Below are 20,031 nucleotides of genomic sequence, written 5' to 3' on the forward strand. Positions count from 1 at the left end.
TAACAGACCCTGACCAAGTGCCGTTCACTGTGGAATGGACCATTGAGAATTTTAGTCGTTACAGAGGCCGCGCGGAACTTATGTACAGTGATGGGGTCACCATGGCTGAACTAGGATTCGGGGATGAATATCAGGGTCGCTGGCGCATTGCTGTCAATCCTGGTTATATGAAAATGGAGTGGACACGAAATAATGGCAAAAAAGAAACGGCGCACTGCGCAGCATTTCTGTGTATCACTGATACCGATTTGGCTTCTCGATCTTATACGGGTCACTGGTCAGCATGGCGTGGATGCGAAGTTTACATTACGGTAAAGTAGTGTGTATACTGTATACATTAGTTTACAGCGATGTCAATTTAAATCCATCCTGCCTGCTTTTTTTATTGACTCGCACTTCGTATCGACAATCAGTGCGGACATCGCATGGCGATTTCGGAATTTGTTTGTAGAGTGGCCACAGGAACAACAACGAACATTCTGCGGACGTTTCCGGCCGCAAACTGGGCCTTTTCGTCAAAAAATGATTTTGAATGGGCAGCTGCATTTAGCTACGACCGTGACTCATATAGTTACGTCCGGATTGAGGACGATTGCGTGACCTTCCTCATCGATGCGGCGGCGTACCCAGAAGCGAAACATGTCCGAGTGCTCGAGCCAAATATTCCCACAGCCTTTGCCGGTGAACGAAATCTGTCCAAGTTTCTCAATCGCCAAATCGACTCGTATCGCTCCGAGCATCACCAACAAACTGCAGATTTTTTTGTACGTTCCAAAGATGGCATCGAGTTTCCTGCGCATCGCTTCGTTTTGATGGCCCAGTCACCGTTCTTCGCCGTCATGCTGACGCACGATTCCCAAGAGAAGCAGCAATCTCGCTGTGAGCTGAAAGATAAAGACGCTGAAAGTGTCGACATACTGCTGGATTACGTGTACGGGTGCGACACAGGCAAGGTTACGAAGGACAACGCTGAGAAGGTGTTAACTATGGCCGATGAGTACGAACTGGTGGACCTGCGTGGATTTTGTGAGCAGACGCTGGCTGATAGTATCTCCGTAGAGAAAGCGCTTCCTTATCTGGTTTTGTCGGTGCAGCGCGGACTGGATGTTTTAAAAGCGGCGGCACTGCGGATGATGCCGAAATATCTGAACGCGGTGCTGAAGGGGAAAGGACTGGAAGAGGTCATGCAATCCGATCCCGAACTGATGCAGGTCTTTATGGACTACTGCGCGAAAAAGCTCCCTCAGTTGTAGTATAAGTAAACAAAGGTCTTATCAGCGCATTGTACCAGAACAGATTTTGGTGAAAGGTTTTCTCATATTGCTTTTACTTATATTTTTTTTTTGAAATGCCTCTCGATTTACGTACCTGTCACACTGAATACAGTTCATTGCACATACCTGGTAGTTGATAGAAATGCGAAATAAAATAAACACTTTCATGTTAGTGATTTTCATGTGAGTACTCAAGAAGTAATGGAAACCCATTGTTAGCTTTGTTGCTATTGACTGAAACGGTTGAGCGACTGCTGATGCCCGCTGCCATGCAACTTATCAGAGACGGTGTTACCTTCGTTGAGCTGTGTTTCACCAGTTGATATTAAAGGTTTATCGTGTTTGACGTTTGTAGGCACTTATCGATTCTCAGTAGTCAGTCAGCAAAACACACTCTTAAAGTCGTGACTTGAAAACTCAATATGCGATACTGCACCAGATTTAATTAAAGTCGTCGTTTACTGCTTCTTTGTTATTACAGTAGTTATGCGACTTGTACCGTACAGCAGACATATCGAATTACTGCATGCTTATTGCTTTATAAATCCACATGGAACAGCAGTATACGAATATGCGCCATTGTACTACGAACGCATAACGTTTTTGCAGTCTGCAATTAATCAAAATCCACAGTATAAAATTTAAGAACTATAGTACTTTTAAAGCTGTTTTACTATACTACGTAGTACGTAGTAGTGTCTTGATGTGTTCCGGCTATTAAAGTGGATTAAGATTGTTTATTACGATTATTTACCTGGACGGATGGAAAAGTCAAAAAACCGTGAAAATGGAAGTTATAAACTTTTTGCAGAAGTTTTTGTGTCTATATAGCGTCGACAGTGGAAAGTAAAGAGGCCAAAAAAGAGGGATCGCTACGGAAGGTCACCAAATGCAGTGCATGCAATGCACGCTGCACCTCGCTGAATACTTCCTGCCTCGCCTGACACAGATATTTCGATGACAATAACATTAAATCCACGCGTGGCACCGTATACACTGTACATACTGCAAACGTACAAGGTTATAATTCAAATAATAAATCAAAAGATTAAAATTACTTACATGTATATGTATGCCATGGCTTCCATATTATCGTCAATAATTGTCATATTCAGTTTATGCTTGAAACTGTTTACATACTACTCTACTCTATTTGATATATACTCTACTCTATTTGATATAACTCGCAGTATATATACGAGTATATATCAAATACAAAGTATATATCCCCTCCTCGTACAAAGGCAGACAATCGAATTGAAAATGCTCAAAGTTTCCACAAACAAACTACGAGTGGAAAGAAAACAAATGCATACCTATTGCTGGAATTACAGTAAGAGAACAAGTACTTACAATGGTTTATAACAAGCAATAATTTTTACAACCATAAACAGCAGACGGCAGAAGCTGCGTTCTTTACCATCAGATTTTCTGCTACGAAACCTTTGGGTAAAAGGAATCAACTTAAGAAACACTTCAACGGAATAAAGTGAAACTGAAAATCAACATTATGATTGTTATGGAAACAGGATGACAACGTCCGTAAATAGAATTTCGTTAACTAAGACAATATTTCCGGCGTGTATAATGATCAAATGTACTGACATAAAAGGGCACCGCAGGGCATAACGGTCTAATCCTAACTACGTTTGAGGAAGCTTTTTCGCGCAGTAGTCCATGAAGATCTGGATCAGTTCGGGATCGGATTGCATGACCTCTTCTAGTCCTTTCCCCTTCAGCACCGCATCCAGATATTTCGGCATCATCCGCAGTGCCGCCGCTTTCAAAACATCCAGTCCGCGCTGCACCGACAAAACCAGATAGGGAAACGCTTTCTCCACGGAAATACCGTCAGCCAACGTCTGCTCGCAATGCCCACGGAGATCCATCATTTCGTACTTATCAGCCATAATCAGCACCTTCTCAGCGTTGTTCTTCGTGATCTTGCCGGTGTCGCAACCGTAGACGTAATCCAACAGCAACTGCACAGTTTCGCCATCTACATCCTTCAGCTCACAGCGGGACCGCTGCTTCTCCCGAGAATTGTGCGTCAACATGGCGGCAAAGACCGGTGACTGGGCCATCAGCAGATAGCGATGAGCGTGAAATTCAGTGCCGTCCCGTGACCGTATGATAAAGTCAGCGGTTTGCTTATGTTGCTGGGAGTGGTAACCGTCTATCAAGCGCTGTAGGAACTTTGCAGCAGGGTGATGCCCTTCTTGTATTCTGGGAATAACTGGTTCCAGCAATCGGACGTGTCGTGGTTCGCGGTACATTGTTGCTGCAATGCTGAAAGTAACGCAATCGTCCTCAATTCGTCTACGCCGGTCGTAGTTTTCTGGCTGAAGCGTTTTGGCTGTTTGAGAGCGCCAGAATCCACTTATAGTCGTTGTTAGTGGAGCAAGTGGCCGACGTGACGCAATCGGTGCATCCAGCTCCCCAGTATCGGGAATAATCCAGAACGGTCTGCTTTGAAATTCCAGTAGTTATCCTGCAACCGTGGCGAGGTCAATCATGAAAACCAGTTATTATTACACAATTGATTTATGAATAAACAACAAGCGTAATCAAGACGTCTGTATTATGGCATGTGTTGATAAAAAAAATCTGCATATTCCGTGGCTGAAAATTTTGCCCGAGCGTTAACGATACCCTCAAACAAACTTCGATGCTCACCAAATTATATAGGTAATGTGCATGCACAGTATTCAACAGCCTGCGTTTGCAGATATGCCATCAAACTCAGCCTTCCTTAACAAAACAAAGGCTTCTGAGAATAAATACAAAAACGTAAGATGCAAAAGTGTAACAACGAGCTTAAAAGAACGGTAAAATAATAAATGCCGCCTCGCCCTGTGTGCAGGAGGGCTTCGCTAACACTGTAGGTAAAACGTTCGAGCTAGAACTCGTACAAATGACTAAGTACTTAACGCTATACCGTAACTCTTAAGTCAAAACTTTGGATACAGTCATGAGTCATACACTTGCAGTACTGTACTGCCAAAATGCATAACAACCGTTGCGGCTATTATAATATTATACAAATGCTGTAATTGTGACCATTTACTGTATATCTAAATTTTAGTCTGCAGTGGCTGTTATCCATGTAGGTTAATTAAAGAAGCAGATGCTGGTTATGCGATACATTGATACGATGCTGATACATTGATACTCGTAACAGTCGGGAAACGGGTCACTGCGTCACTGTTTCTGTCACTTAAAATTCCTAGAATTTTCTGTTTAGTACTGCTCTGAACATCTCACTCTGATATACTATCATCCTTACTCTAACTTGAAATTCGCGTCCAAGACGTGCGGGCCAGTATAGCTTCGGGACCATATATCTGGATCGGTCAAACAAAGAAAAACCGCCCAACCTGTCACTACGCGCGTGACACCGGCAGATTGGTACTCATATATTTTGTGACGTGGATTAATCACCATACGCCAGCGACCTTGATAACTCTCGTCAAAGCCCATTTCCGCCAAGGTGATTCCATCGCTGTACATCAATCCCACTCGTTCCTCGTACGAACTGAAATTCTCAATGGTCCACGCCACAGTAAACAACACTTGCTCTCGGTCACCTAGACGTTCCCTTACAGTATTCATCGTTCAGTAAACAGTCAAAGATGATATTTTTGTTGGTAGACACAAGCAAGAAATAAATATCTAACAATATGCTATTATTATCGAAGCGTAAACTGACCCTTTGAGTATTCGTACAAATCATGAATGGCAGTATTATACGCCGATAATAATACGAATATGTAGTGATATATGCCTAATAAAAGACGGTTCGAAATTCGAGTAAACTACCATACGAGTAATCATAATAAAGCACGAGAGCTTTTAGCGCAGGGTCCTTTCTTAGTATACAGAGCTTTATCCTTCTGCAACAAGATAATCCGGTTTGACACGCCGCGAACAATCTCTGCATAAGGATTCCGGCGCTGCACTAACTGAACTTATGACCTTGTCACGAGATACTCGTAAATATCCGTTTGATCAGCATAATCGTTTCTTTTGTCGGTACTGTTGCTGACGTTATTGATTGACCTTTTGTCGGTACTGCTGCTGACCTTCCCTATTAATTCGCAGATCCTGTTTGACTGGCTGATTTACTGACTGCTCAGCCAGCAAACACTACCCAGTCAAATTCGCACATACGTACCATGAGGCATTCAGTTCGACAGATACCGAATAGCGCAAATGGCAAATCAAACTGCCGTGTTGCAAAAGCTGGGTGGAATGTACCGCCCTTCGGGGCTTTTCATTCCGTAGCACACTGAACGTGTTAACGCTACTCATCGTTTTCTCGAAAATAGGCTGTGCAACAAAACGCTTTAGTTTGACTGCGTTTGACTGCAATTACATTTCGTTGGACTTGTTTGTAGATACATACAAATACTGCAGTTTGCACTTAGCATAACCGATGCTCAGACACCGATCAACAATCAAACTAAGAAAGTGCAGAGCTACAGTATCGAATGTCCGCCAAGGTCAGCGTCCGGCCTTTGATAAATTCGTGCACTATACCATTTTGAAACTTTCCGGTAATCTTTCCGCATATCCCTTTTTTGTACGTATAGAACACCAGACGGAACTCCTCTTCACGATCGAACAGGCGTTGGTGCACACAATAATAATTATAATGGATCCGCCGAGCTTTACAGATATCGATGGCGGAGATTTCGTAAATGTGCTTCGGGCTTCCGTCGGCCATTACTATCCCTTTTAAATGATCGGTACCGGAAGAAATGATAAGAAAAAGAGCGGCCACGCCTTGAATGACACCGGAAGTGGGATTCTTGAAATCGATCGTGTAGGTTATGGCCGGGTAGTGCCAGTGCTAATAACACATTCATAGGCCAGCAACTAAAATTTATCTGGATAATGCTCCAGGTTGCATTTGTGTTGGTACAATACATTTGAAATGAAATTCGTGAATACGGGGTGTGATCTGTGTGAAAATTCTCACGCATCCGTGCCAGACGACAAGTTCAATAATTCGCAGAAAGGGAAATTTATTAAGCTTGATAATTGATACACGAGTACCTATGTACTGTTTTCGTAATCAGTTGCGAAGATTGTCGAAATATGGGCAAAAACTGAAAGCTATGCTGGCACAAAGTAAAAATTACAAAATGCGGATTCTAATTAATTTCAGACTGCAAAATCGTGGTTTGTTCGTTGTACAGTTGCACTGCTGCACACATTTCGTATAGTGCGCATCCTTGTGTGTTTATAAAATAAACATTAATCGATGGGGTCTGCTGTACGGTAAAAGTCGCTTAACTACTCTGTACTGTAAAATATTCAAGCGGGCGAGCGAAGCGAGCCCGCATTTCTAATTCAAGACATGTTGAGGGTTCGATGTAACGGAAGTGACAGTGACCTTTGGGTCGCCGAGTGACCTTTGGGTCGCCGAGTGACCTTTGGGTCGCCAATGATTTTCATCGTGATTTCTATAGAGTTTGACATCCTGAGTCAAACTGAAGTACCCGGAGACCTCGAACCCGGGTCCCGGAGGCCGCCGAAATGATATGTACTGTATATGCACAGTTTGACGTACCGGGTCGAACGGAAGTATTTGAGTACTTCGAACGGGATCGTCAAGATAACTTTTATGTTTATGCTTTTTCAAAATAATGATCAAAATCTAAATGCTTAAAATAAATTTTATAATACAGTAAACTTCTTGAGATTGAATAACAGCGAAAATTGAACAACTGTGAATATTGACGACCGTATAACCGGCGCGTCTCGTATACCGCTACTGCAAATATTGAACAGTCTATAAAATTGAACACTTTTGAAGGAACCGTAGGTGTTCAAATTACACAGGTTTTACTGTATTTCTAAATATTTCTAAATATACTTCTAAATATTTCTAAATATTTCTAAATATTTCTAAATATTTCTAAATATTTCTAAATATGTCTAAATATGTCTAAATATTTCTAAATATTTCTAAATATTTCTAAATATTTCTAAATATTTCTAAATATTTCTAAATATTTCTAAATATTTCTAAATATTTCTAAATATTTCTAATTTTTTGAAAAACCTTTTAAACTTTCAATTACAGTACTGGATATTCAGATTCATGGTTACAGTCTCTGAATATATACCTAAAAACTGAACTTGCAATCGTAATTATCTTTGCACTTCATTATCTAAACACCTAAATTCTTGAGCACCAAAATGTTTTACACCTAAATACCTAAACATGCAAAATTTTTATTTTCTGGAAACTTAACATTTTTACATTTTTTTAAATTGTTTAAAATGTTAAGAAACCTAAACAAAATAACAAAATAATTTAAAAGCGACACAGATAACCGAATCTGCGAACAGCTGACTATCATGGTCGGTGAAAATACGAATATCAGAACAGCTAAATACGAAGACATTCGAATAGCCAAATATGGATGCCAAAATACTTCAGATGTGTAGATTTAATTATCTCAAAAAGCCAGTTAAATCTGAGTAGCTACCCGAAATCCGAAATCCACTTCAGCACTGTCGGGTACAATAGCCAGAGCTCACAACGAATAATATCTGAGGCATTAATTTGGCTTTCAAAAATTTGGCGCAAAAACACTGATATAATAATATCATTTTCAATGAATTTATTTTCCTATATTTCATTTACATCCATTTGCACAGAATGAGGTATCCAATGCTGAAAAGCGATTCGCAACAAAATTTAACTGTCAGTGTTACAGGATGAATAAAGATTAGATAAAACTCACTCTCATTAAAATAAATAAAAAGTTAACAATTTTTCTAGCTGTTTAATTATTTTTTTTAAAAATCCTAAATTGTAAAATAATTTATGAATTTTGAAATGGAAATTTAAATATTTTTTCTGACTTTCCGATCGCTGCCCAAATCAAAATCAATTAATAAATTTTATTTGGAAAAAGTTATTTACACGTTAAATTTAAATTTGCACTTTTTAATGAATTTCTAAAACTTCACAGTTAATTTATTGCACTGTGCAGTTAATTTTCAAAACAGAATCTAATTTGTATATTTTTTCTGGGACAATTCTGCATCTATGTTATTCATTAGTAAAACACTTTATAGTCGAATGAAACTGGAAACACACGATACTAGAAAGAAATTCCGACGTATGCAAAACTCCGACAAAAAAACTTTGATGATGCTGTATACTGCCGTTATAGAATGAGATGTTAATCGTATTTCCATAGGGCTTTATAAATAATTAAAAAAACCATCGAAATTACATTCTATCCGTATAGTACTCGAGCGTGAACGCGTTTTGTGTGCGCAACAACCGGTCGGGGAGATTTTACGCGGAAGTGGCGGAACTACAGTTTCGGTATTCTTTCCAAGCTTCAAAATAATTTTTATTATTTCTCAATGTGTTTCAGAACAACACAATTCCTTGAAAAGTTGTTTGGTATAAAAACGGGTCACATATTTATGCGCATCATAATGAGGCTTTTGATGTACGAGTACAACTAAAAGCCCAAATCTGTAAGGCTGATTCTGCAGCTTACGTGTTAATGCTTAACACATTCGTTGCCTTATACATTTTAACTTCAAAACCGCCGCCCGCTTGCCCTAAGGTCGTATGAGACCTTATACTAGTTAGAGTTCCTTTTTAAACCTGTGTTGTTATACTGTCCACTTGATATGTTCCGACAATTAAGGTAGTTAGTGGATCATCCTTATTTATTAGGATTACTTACTTGGACGGGTGGAAAAGTCAAAATACAGTCAAAATGGAAATCATGAACTTTCTTGCAGAACTTGATTGTGTTGATAACTTGATACAGTGTCTACAATGGAAAGTTCAGAGGCCCCAAAACGGGATCCCTACGGAAGGACACCAAATGTACGCTGCACATCAACTGCAATATTTTTCTTCCTCGCCTATTAAATCTGCGCGGTGTAACGTGCACAGTGTAATGCATACGCAAAACGTCATAAAAATAACAAATCGACAGAGAAAAATTACATGTTATGTCATGGCATCCATATCGTCAACAACTGATTTTTTAATTTGTGCTAAAAAATAGACCTACTGCTCTGCTCCATTCAAGTGGCAAGCAAGTACGTAGAAGCTCGTAATCTACAATTTAATTTGTCGAGTCGAGGGCTCGACTTCAAAAGACTAAAAAAAATTTCCAGAAACAAACTTAGAAAGAGAACAAGCCTATACTTGTTGCTGGTGCTAACCGTAAGAGAACAAGTGAAATGATCTACATGGATGTACAACCCGCTGTAATTTTCACAATCAGAACAACAAAATGATAGCTGTCTACTAGCAGAAAAATTTAACATAAACGCTTATGTAAATTAAAAAGATGATAGAAGCTGCTTTCCTTGCCAGCAAATTTTCTACTGTGATAAAGATAACCTTAGCGAAAAAGAAACCAACTCGAAAATACTTCAACGGAATAAAGCGAAAGTGAAAATCAGCATTATCATCATTATCATGGAAACAGAATGACAACATATGTAAAAGAATTTAGTTAATTAATAAAGTGTTTCCACTTTCCAGCTTGTATCTGTATAATGATCGAATTTATAAAAATAAAAGGGCACTGCAGGGTATAATGCGGGCTAATCATAACTACATTTGAGGAAGCTTTTTCGCGCAGTAATCCATGAAGACCTGGATCAGTTCGGGATCGGACTGCATGACCTCTTCCAGTCCTTTCCCCTTCAGCACTGCATCCAGATATTTCGGCATCATGCGCAGTGCCGCCGATTTCAAAACATCTAGTCCGCGCTGGACCGACAAAACCAGATATGGGAACGCTTTCTCCACGGAAATACTGTCCGCCAACGTCTGCTCGCAAAGCCCACGCAGATCCATCATTTCATATTTATCCGCCATAATCAGCACCTTCTCCGCGTTGTCCTTCGTGATTTTGCCAGTGTCGCAACCGTACACGTAATCCAGCAGCAGCTGCACAGTTTCGCCATCTACGTCCTGCAGCTCACAGCGGGACCGCTGCTTCTCTCGGGAATTGTGCGTCAGCATAGCGGCAAAGATCGGCGACTGGGCCATCAGGAGATAGCGATGAGCATGGAATTCGGTGCCCTCTTGTGAGCGAATAACGAAATCGGCGGTTTTTTGGTGCTGTTGGGAGCGGTAACCGTCTATCTGACGATGCAAGAATTTGGACACACACTTAGACTCTTCGTGTGCTCTCGGAATAGCTGGTTCCACCACTCGCACGCGTCGTGAATCGCGGTGCAGTACCGCTGTAATGGTGAAAGTGACACAATCGTCCTCAATTTTTGTACGCTTGTGGTACCGAAAGCATCGTTCGTCATAGCTGTGAACAATGTTCCACTTGTAGTCGTTGCTAGATCTCGAGGAGGAAGTCTGTCCGGCTGCCTCATCCCAGCAGTATGTCTTCATAAGAGTCTGTGTTGTCCTTCCAGTAGTCATCCTGTGTAATCAAAATCATGGATGCTTTCTGCTGAGTAATTATTGTTTGTAAAATATTATGGAACGTTTATGAGGAAGCGCCATCACTTAAGCGTTATCAGAGCAACATTTGTATAAAAACTCTACCCGGCTTCCCCATGAACTCTTGATAGAACAACCGAAAACAGTAAATTCTCTTTATTTCTATTGAAACATCTCCGCAGAGTGGGAATTATGTCACAAAAATTTTATTTTAGATTAGGAAAACGCATGTTGGCGTACATGCACATGGCCGAGCGCAGCAGCTTGCCGTCTTTTCAAGCTACATGTACTTGTAAGTAAAATGACCGACTATCAGCACGAGATTACATTTCTGGAATTGGCCAGCGGTACTGGGCGAAAATTGATGAAAAATTAGTATTGCCTAATAAGATATTTAGGTAGAAGACGTTTAATGCGCTCAGTCGATGAAACTCTGTTTCAAACTTATCACTCAGCTAGATACCGGCCGGTGCCTGACCAGTGGTCAGTGACCACTGCTGGTAGCATACCGACTTGTGTGACACCTGTACTGACGGCCGTATTTTAAAATATCTCATTTTCAATATTAACTGGAATTTACACAATTACACAAATACTACGTTAATATATGTAAAAACCTTTTATACGTACCACATAGAAAATTATAGGAATTATGGGCAATCGGTGTATTTGTATCCATTACCTACCAGTAGACTCTGCCACGATTATGAAAATTTGCACACAAAACAATGTTAAGAAAAGCAAAGAAGAAAAAAAATTATTGCCTCATCAAGCGCTACGTGCGCGTCTAGCTACATGTACAACAAGTTAGTGAAGTGCTTCCTTATTCTGCACTTACGAATCAAAATCCTAAATGCTAAATTTCTACTTATAGGAACATTTAGAGTCGAGTAAGTAGCTTTTCGGCGATTTCCAGTATAGACATTCAGAAATGCAGGCTCATAAATCACTGATAGAAAAGTTAATTTTAAGCATTAATTGCTAATTCTTGCTGGTTAGATCTGTTGTCTACTGAAATACCGTCATACGTTATCTTGAAAGTTGCGTCCAAAACGTGCGGCCAAGTGTAACGTCTGGAGTGTATACTCGTGTCGGTCATGCATAGGGAAGCCGCCCAGCATTCCACGTCCTCCTTGGTATAGCGATCCTTGTATTTATGGCAAGTATCAATAACCATACGCCAGCGACCCTGATAACTGCCGTCAAAGCCCATTTCCGCCAGGGTAATCCCATCGCTGTACATCAGTCCCGTTCGTCCCTCGTATGTACTGAAATTCTCAATGGTCCACGCCACAGTGAACGGCACTTGTTCCCGATCTGTTAGACGCTCTTTCACAGTATTCATGGTACATATATGTATGTGCAGTAAGTGTTAATGCGTCGGTATAAGAAAATTATAAGTAATATACCTCACACGAGAGTCTAAGAATAAGAAACCAGAAAAACTTGGAAACGTAAGTTAAACCACTTCATCGGAATATTTTTACAAACGATGTATAAGCGAATAGTAGCGTGACGGATTGTATGCTTGAAAAAGGGCGATAATGCAAAAACTAGATTAAAAGTTGCACTATGGTTTTCAGACTTTAAGTTTAGATGCGAGAGTCATGCAGGATGCTCATTCAAAAGTTATGCAGTTCCGTCTTGCTCAACCAAAAGACTGATGGTTTGCAACGCCGTAGCACGCTGTGCAAGGGTATTAAAGCGCTGCACTAACTGAACTTCTGACCTTTTTTCCCAGCTACATATCTGTTGGAACAGCATGCTCTTTTGTCAGCTCTGACCTTATTCCCTGTCGGTCCGTAGTTCCCACATGGTCCATTGATTTTACTGGCTGCGCATTCAACAGCCTAATTAATTTAATTCATCCATACACACTACAGATACGCAGCACTAATTTCAACCGATACCAAATAGCGCAAAAAGGCTATTTGGTATCGGTTTTATTTTCGTTTTGCGAAATCCGGTTGACAGAGTACTGTAATTTTTGTAAGTCTCAGAATTTCAGAGGGAGGCCGTCTCGAAATTGAGACATCTCAAAATTTCAGAGAGAGGCCCTGACTGTACCGCGCGTCGGAGTTTCTCATCCCGTTGTACAATGATCTCGTTCACGTCTTCTCGCAAATGTACAGGTCGATCGCACCAAGTGTGGGCAGTTGAGTAAAATAATTTGAAAAATTAGTCTGTAAACAATTTTGTTGTTTACTTTCATCTTATTTAGTGCAACTTTTTATTGCGGATTCAGTGATGTCAAACTTGAAATCCGTTGATGCGTCCAGAATGGAGTAGGGCGGGGCAATGGGAGGGTAGGGGTCAGTTTTTTAATGATTGCAACCGCCCTTCTCAAAAAATTCAGCATCTGATGTTTTCTACAAACCTTTTGTAAACCATGGAGTGGCTTTAAAAGGAATTCGTTAAGGGGTAGCAAAAGATTCTGGAGCGCACAGCGCTCGGTATAACAAACAAAGTGTCTCCCATAGACTTATATGTTAAAAGCTACCATCCGAAGAATGTGGTTGCCTAGAGCGCGGATCACGTTGGGTCAGATGTTATTGGTTCAAAGGACGTGAGAAAAGGATCACTAGAAAACCACAATATTCTTTGATAGTTCTCACGCATCCAAAATTTTTAAAAATTATTGACTGGACGTGAATATTTCCTATTAAGCAGTGCGAGTTTTGGGGCAAATGTGAATGTAAAAATTCCGCTTCCGTTCCGTGCGTATTAACTTCTGCCGCAGAAATATGACTAAAAACGTTTCTCTAGAACACAAACTATCATAAAAAAATAGAAAACGATTATGTGGTTCAACGGTAGCTAATGGGAATATTTTGTTACTGCCCACACTTGGTGCGATCGACCTGTAATAAGCCATGCAACAAAACGCTTTAGTTCGATTGCAGCTACGAGTACATTGCATTTTGTAGGGCTTGTTTACATGTATGTGCTTTGCACGGAGCATAAAGAGTAACTGGTCAGCAATGAAAGCAAGGAAATGCAAAGCTATAACGATGGTAAAAGTTCCAGCGCCAAAATTTTATCCCGGTATTGCAAATAAATATCCAGTTTCTTCTTGGCATATCTGTGAACCAACAAAGCACAACTGTACAAAAAGGTCAAGAGTTTAGACTGCGTACCGTCGTTGATAGCATTATATTATCGACATATTCGGTCAGAATGCTCGTAAAATGCCATGTTAACTTGGAAGTTTAACGCTTTCTGTAAAATGTGTATGTAGGCACTAAATCTGTCGTACTCGAAAGAGTCCCATTTTAATCGCTTCGCTTGAGCAATGTAGTCAGGATTGTGCTCCTCCGACGCCAGAACGAAGCAGATGATAAACCAATTTTTCAACTGCAAAATTAATATCAGATCAAAGCTGAAATTTGTCAGTACAAAATACAGAAGCCCGAAATATGCATGGGATACATGAAAGGCGACATTTCTTTTTTGACACAGGTTTCCGACCACATCTGAAAAAGCATTTTTGCACTGAACCGACTTACCAAACTGTACCGGCTAGCGTTGACATAGAAATTCCACACTTCGGTATCGCTGATTGCGCGACCATCCGCGGTAAATTCATTCCACGTCTCCAGGTAAATTCTGATCCATTTCAGCTGAAATTCTTGACTGGGCAACAAGGACGCATCCATTGTATTCACATCCATGCCTGCGAAAATAAAGTTCTGTAAATAAGGCCTTGCTTTGATCCCGAGTTCACTTTGGTACCAAAAAGTCACGGATATTTTCGCTTCATCAGATCTACAAACTGACCAATAAATTCGGAGAAGTGCGTCCCGATATCTTCGATCTGGTATCCCGACGCGGCGAATTCATAATCGATGATGTGAACGGTGTCGGTTTTTTCGTCGAAGATGATGTTGTTGGGAATAAGGTCATGATGGCAGAACACCACCGGCTGATCGGCATAGATGTTCTGCATGCTGGGATGATTTAGCAGATACTGAAATTCCTCTTGCAGTTCCTCCACATCCGGGAATAATTTGTAAGCTAACAGAGTCGCTTGGGGATCTTTATATTTGATCGGCAAACGATTCAGTATCGGTAAGCAGAAATCTCTGGGGTGGGTGGGTGTCTTGACTCCCGGGAAATCGCGGCTAATCGCGTGGAATTCGGCAAATTTTTGGGCTAACAAGCTGCAAAAAAAATTCTCAAGATAAAAAATTTCAGTACTGCTTTATACCATATACCACGTCCCAAATACGACTACATATCCTGTTGAGTATGTGCACTTATAGTGTTAACATCAGCTGGAGAAACGGCGTTGAACAGTAGAGCCGTTATACTACGACATTCTCCCGTTTCTTACCGAGCTATATGTGGTTCTTGAATGTCCGCCAACGTCAACGTACGGCCTTTGATAAATTCATAGACAACACCGTTTTGGAATTTCCCGTAAATCTTCCCGTACATTCCTTTTTGGTACATATAGAACACCAGACGGAACTCCTCTTCGCGATCGAACAGACTTCCCACGATATCGGCGTTGATGCGCACGATGACGGATTCGCCGTGTTCATCGGTGGCGGCGAAGATTTTGTACATGTGGTTCATGTAACCGCCGCTCAAAACGTTCACTTTTAAATCTAAGTGATCGGTGGGAAGGGACGGACAGAACGCGGCCACAACGTGCTTAACGCCGGGGATGGGATCATTGAGATCGATCGTGTAGTTTAGCACAGGCAGTGTTGCCGACATGGTATCGACAGTATTGTAAAACAAAAAATTCTAAACCGGTTCAAGTGGAATTCTGTCGTCACATTCCATGCAAAGTCGCTTGATATGAAAAACTAAATGCTCGACATCTGCCCTGACGATACAAACACAACGGTTCGTCAAACTCTACAAAATTAATTAAGCCTGATACTTTAATGAAACCAATATACTCTTAATCGACGGCGAAGATTGTCGAAACACTTGACAGAATACTTTGCAGATAAGATTAGGATGCTGAAACACTGAAACTTTACAGAGAGCTTGCCTAGTTTCGGTTGAATGTATGCGTCGTAAATGCAACTCGCGTGGCGTGTTGAAAACACTGCAGTGCAATCACAACACGATGCATGCAGTTCATTCCGCCGGTCACAACCTCACAGTTTGAACGAGTGCCGGTTGTGTTTAAACAAGTATGTAGATATTATGTCCCAGAGATACAGTATGTAACGCATGCGGCGCACGATACTTTAACAATGCCATCGATTTATATTTCAGGGTCAGTAAAACGAATATTTCCATCGACACACGGACGATGAAAACACTGTACAGCAGCTTATCATCGCACGTTAATAGTCGCGTTCATTTATACATTAAATATAGATAGAATACAGACAAATAAAAACAACAAAAAGACCTGTGTACATGTGTATCCCGCCAACGAATAATTATTAGAAATCACAAAGAGAAAATCGTAGTGGAAACTAAAAAGGGAAACACCCAACGCCCATCCCGAGTGATTTACATACACTACACACAGAGAAATATGCCGCTGTACACCTGTGTCCCGCCCGTTATTACGGTATATGCTGATGAGCAGTTGTGTAGGATGAGCGGTCAGCTTAAATTTTCAGGATGCGACTGCGTTCCTGTTTGTTGTTAACGATCCACGGATGCTTCAGCACTTGTGCCAACGGTAGACGATGGGCTCCAATATAAACAAGTAACTGCAAAGAAAACGAATTCAATAAAGGAGTAAATCACGCACATTATAACACTTACAGCAACCGTCATACAAATAAACAAACATGTGCAAACTATGCTAAAAATGATCGACAAGATGACAAATTACAAGGCTGAATTAACGAGATGGCAAATTTACAAAATTATTAAGAGCAATAAATTTTTTAATAACAAGGCAACAAAATAATAATAAAAATTTACGAAATTAATATGAAAAGTAAATCTCCTTTACTGTACTGTATAAATCCATCCATAGCGAATGCCTAAACTGAAAATCATAACGAAAGGAACATGTAACACTACTCTAGTAAAACTAATGCAATGCATGATTAACTAAGAAAAATAATAAAGTATAATTAAAAAACTTAAAAGCTTATAATTAAAAAACACTCAGAATTAAATGTCTTCGTAAATTTCTTCGGGTGCTGCGCCAGAAAAAGAAAGATGCTGATGTCACATTTTGAAAGTTAAGATGTGAAAAAAAAGCCATACTGACCTTTTGGATGAGATCAACAGCATCAGGGTTCATAAAATCCGGACATTTGTAATCCATGAGGGAGATCCTCCTGGCGGTTTCCATCTGGCCACCCTCGTTATCCTTGACGTGGAAGGGTGCCCGGCCGGTGAGGAGCTCGTAGGTCAGAATGCCCAGACACCAGATGTCAATGCTTTCGTCGTGCGATTTCCCCTCCACCATTTCCGGTGCCAGATAGTCAAGAGTGCCGCACATGGTGGCCCGCCTACCAGCAAAGCCACAGGTCAGCATTACATTCGGTGAAAATTACATTCAAGAAGAACTCAACATAGCTCACCAAAGAAGCACGCGAAATTGAGACAAATTAAAATTAAAAATATAACGTTAAAATTAAATCATACCAATAATTAATGATACATTTTAAAATACATCATTTCTTATAGCCGCATATTTATTTTAACTGACATTCGGAATTACAGTACTGTATTAGCCGCAGTGATGATCTGATATGGATCGTCGAGGTCGGAAAAATTTATCAATATGTACTGCACTCCACATATTATTTTCGACCTATCATTGTAAGGTAAGTAGAAGGTATACCTGGAACTGGGTGAATGGACCGACCAGCCAAAGTCGGCGATTTTCAGTTCGCCATAAATGCCCAGCAGTAAATTCTCCGGCTTGATATCCCGATGAATGATCTTTCTCTCGTGACAGTACATCAGCGCCGTTGTCAACTCGTAAACATACTGCAATTTTACAAAACAAAAAGTTAAAAAAAAACTATCACAGGCCAGCGAGAAGAGCAAGTGTTGCTAGTAGAACGCAGGTACGAGTAATATCAATTTTCCAACTAATTCCGTTTCCCAACTGCAAAATATTTTATAATTTTCAGCCCAGGTCTGGTTACCGTAGCGGCCTCCGTATCCGAAAACCGGCCCTTGTGCTCCAAAAGTTTATACAGTTCCCCATTCGGAGCGTATTCCAGAATTAAATAGATCTTCGAGGTATCATGGAAAACGCCGTACATACGTATAATGTGGGGATGTCTGGAGAGGAAAACACGGAAATGGAAGCTACTACCGCAGAGTATTTGCAAGCGGTCATCTGGTACAATGTCTAGAGTAGCGCATTTAATTAAGCATATTTAACAAGATTATGAAAGGAAAACTTTTGAGGCATTCGCAACATTATCAACCTGTTAAAGTGTTAAAACACTCGGATCTACTATTAAAAAACTAAACACCGAGAGCTCATACCGGAGATGCGTCTGGATCTCAATTTCCCTTCGTAGCTGATGTTCCACATTATTGCTTTTCAGTTCGCTCTTGTGCATAACCTAATAAAATAACACACACACGATAGGCGCATTCGCTGCAGAACCGCATCGGAAAACTGTTAAAATTAAAAAAACGGCAGTGCCAACTGAAGTGCAAAACAGCAAATAGGTATCAGCAGTGCTTATATGTACGGCTATTACCGGAGCAATAAGTACTAATGTCATAATTGGGAATACAATTATTAAACACTAGCTTATTTTGTTAAATCAACTGCTAACCTTCAGAGCGACCACAAACCGACTCTTCTTCTCGCGAGCCAGATAGACTTTGCCGAATTTTCCTTTGCCCAGAACACGGCCCAAATCAAAATCGGTCAACTGCCAATCTCTGCAAAAATATATATGTGGAAGTACGTAAAACAAGTTAAAGTGTCTCAAACGTAAAATGAAAACAACAAGACACTATATTAAAAATTCCGCAAATAAAACTGCTTCGTACATGGCGCGAATTATTAACAGTCATAATGTGTAATCAGTAATCACCGTAATGATAACAAAAATGAAAAAAACAACAGCATCACACATATTGGTAATTCAAGAATATTAGCATAAGCATTCAATATATTACCATATCAGGCTAAAGCAAATGCATATTCCCTGCTCCCTTTAAAAGACAAAACAGCAACTGACTTTAATATTTATTCTGCAAATTAATACGATTACTTCTATAATACGAGTATAATCTATCAAAGGAGTTTCGCAAATCCTGTCAACATTACGCAATAAATTCTTTTAAAAATATTACAAATTCCCCAAACCGTTCAGCAAATGCACTACCAATTCGGATCCCTTACGTGAGCTTTTTAGGTGGTTTACTGGCGATCTGCGCATTATCCGGAGCCAGTGGTTCTTTCTGCATGGACGGACCCGCAGCCACAGCGTTCATCGCGGGTTTCTGGGTCTCCGGTTTAAGGGGAATTTTGGGATGACGGTCCTTTTCATCGGCCGGTTTCTGGATGGATACGGGCCGTTTGGGCACGGCTGAAGGCTTGGCCACCGTCTGTACTTGGCGGGGAGCGGACGATTTTAAAGGAACCTTAGGAACCGCTGACGAGGAGGGCATGATGGATCGCGAGCGTACAGACCCGGGTTTCGTCGGGGGAACGTTCTCCTCCATGGAACTCTTGCGTACTGCACCATCCTACAACAGATCACAATTTCCTTGTCAATAGGAATTGTTTAAACTGGCAGACAGTTCCCAGAAATCCACACAAAATTTGAAAGATAACGAAAATCGCAATGAGCGCAAATCTGTAGCACAGCTTTACCATCTTATTAAAAAGTATCAAATCCAAGGAGGGATCATCAAAAAATTATATTGACCAAAAAATAAGAAAAATTACAAAATGTATCGAAACCAGAAAACATGCAGTATGTCTACAAGAAACAAGAAAAGAACCGAAACCTTGGCTGTCGATTTGCTGGAATTAGAATTTTTGGCAACGGTGCGTCGTGGTACGTTGATGCGTACGGGCCGTGACGTTGCGCTCATTGTGGAGAAATTAGTAAATCCGAAGAAAAATCGATTAAAATGGCAGCACGACCAATGAAACGTGGAAGGCAGCCCTTCGAATTTTTTTCACCAATCAAAATACTATGAAAGCGCAGGATATTAATTTTCCCAAGAGTTTTGGATAAAAAATAATTTTAGCGATAAAATCATAAAATCTAACGTCTGATGTCGCAGCGCAGACAAAAGCAGTGCGCTTGGTTGACCGCGATTCGAGCCTGTGCAGCACTTTGCTACAGGGAACCACCGAGTCAGCAGAGTTCAAACTGCGTT

The 20,031-nt window shown here is 40.6% G+C and overlaps 5 protein-coding genes across 7 annotated transcripts; 1 reads left to right on the forward strand and 4 right to left on the reverse strand.

Annotated features, from left to right (window-relative positions):
- Positions 1-425: 425 nt before the first annotated feature.
- Positions 426-1,253, forward strand: LOC129595857 (speckle-type POZ protein-like). The gene has a single exon (XM_055492987.1). The coding sequence runs from the start codon at positions 426-428 to the stop codon at positions 1,251-1,253; it is 828 nt and encodes a 275-aa protein (XP_055348962.1).
- Positions 1,254-2,714: 1,461 nt separating this feature from the next.
- On the reverse strand, positions 2,715-5,065 carry LOC129595816 (speckle-type POZ protein B-like). 2 transcript variants are annotated; one of them, XM_055492930.1, is made up of 3 exons: positions 4,984-5,008; positions 4,561-4,861; positions 2,715-3,765 (listed from the first exon to the last, which is right to left on the reverse strand). In XM_055492930.1, exon 3 carries the CDS (start codon positions 3,548-3,550, stop codon positions 2,918-2,920), a length of 633 nt encoding a protein of 210 aa, XP_055348905.1. In that variant the 5' UTR covers positions 3,551-3,765; positions 4,561-4,861; positions 4,984-5,008; the 3' UTR covers positions 2,715-2,917. The 2 variants fall into 2 exon arrangements, with proteins under 2 accessions (XP_055348905.1, XP_055348904.1); XM_055492929.1 differs by having other exon boundaries at positions 4,561-5,065.
- Positions 5,066-9,849: 4,784 nt separating this feature from the next.
- Positions 9,850-12,193, reverse strand: LOC129595858 (uncharacterized). The gene is made up of 2 exons (XM_055492989.1): positions 11,763-12,193; positions 9,850-10,714 (listed from the first exon to the last, which is right to left on the reverse strand). The coding sequence occupies exons 1-2, from the start codon at positions 12,077-12,079 to the stop codon at positions 9,886-9,888; spliced, it is 1,146 nt and encodes a 381-aa protein (XP_055348964.1). The 5' UTR covers positions 12,080-12,193; the 3' UTR covers positions 9,850-9,885.
- Positions 12,194-13,411: 1,218 nt separating this feature from the next.
- LOC129595815 (ethanolamine kinase 2-like) lies at positions 13,412-15,734 on the reverse strand. Its single transcript, XM_055492928.1, has 5 exons — positions 15,068-15,734; positions 14,512-14,894; positions 14,241-14,407; positions 13,991-14,088; positions 13,412-13,816 (listed from the first exon to the last, which is right to left on the reverse strand). Exons 1-5 carry the CDS (start codon positions 15,454-15,456, stop codon positions 13,738-13,740), a joined length of 1,116 nt encoding a protein of 371 aa, XP_055348903.1. The 5' UTR covers positions 15,457-15,734; the 3' UTR covers positions 13,412-13,737.
- Positions 15,735-15,940: 206 nt separating this feature from the next.
- On the reverse strand, positions 15,941-19,919 carry LOC129595814 (aurora kinase C-like). Of its 2 annotated transcripts, none has more exons than XM_055492926.1 (8): positions 19,654-19,919; positions 19,043-19,389; positions 18,468-18,576; positions 18,169-18,248; positions 17,820-17,958; positions 17,510-17,658; positions 16,931-17,174; positions 15,941-16,418 (listed from the first exon to the last, which is right to left on the reverse strand). In XM_055492926.1, exons 1-8 carry the CDS (start codon positions 19,738-19,740, stop codon positions 16,314-16,316), a joined length of 1,260 nt encoding a protein of 419 aa, XP_055348901.1. In that variant the 5' UTR covers positions 19,741-19,919; the 3' UTR covers positions 15,941-16,313. The 2 variants fall into 2 exon arrangements, with proteins under 2 accessions (XP_055348901.1, XP_055348902.1); XM_055492927.1 differs by having other exon boundaries at positions 19,517-19,680.
- Between the last annotated feature and the right edge of the window lie 112 nt (positions 19,920-20,031).

This window comes from Paramacrobiotus metropolitanus, unplaced genomic scaffold, assembly GCF_019649055.1.
Source record: "Paramacrobiotus metropolitanus isolate TYO unplaced genomic scaffold, Prichtersi_v1.0 Parri_scaffold0000083, whole genome shotgun sequence".
NCBI classification, from domain to species: Eukaryota; Metazoa; Tardigrada; class Eutardigrada; order Parachela; family Macrobiotidae; genus Paramacrobiotus; species Paramacrobiotus metropolitanus.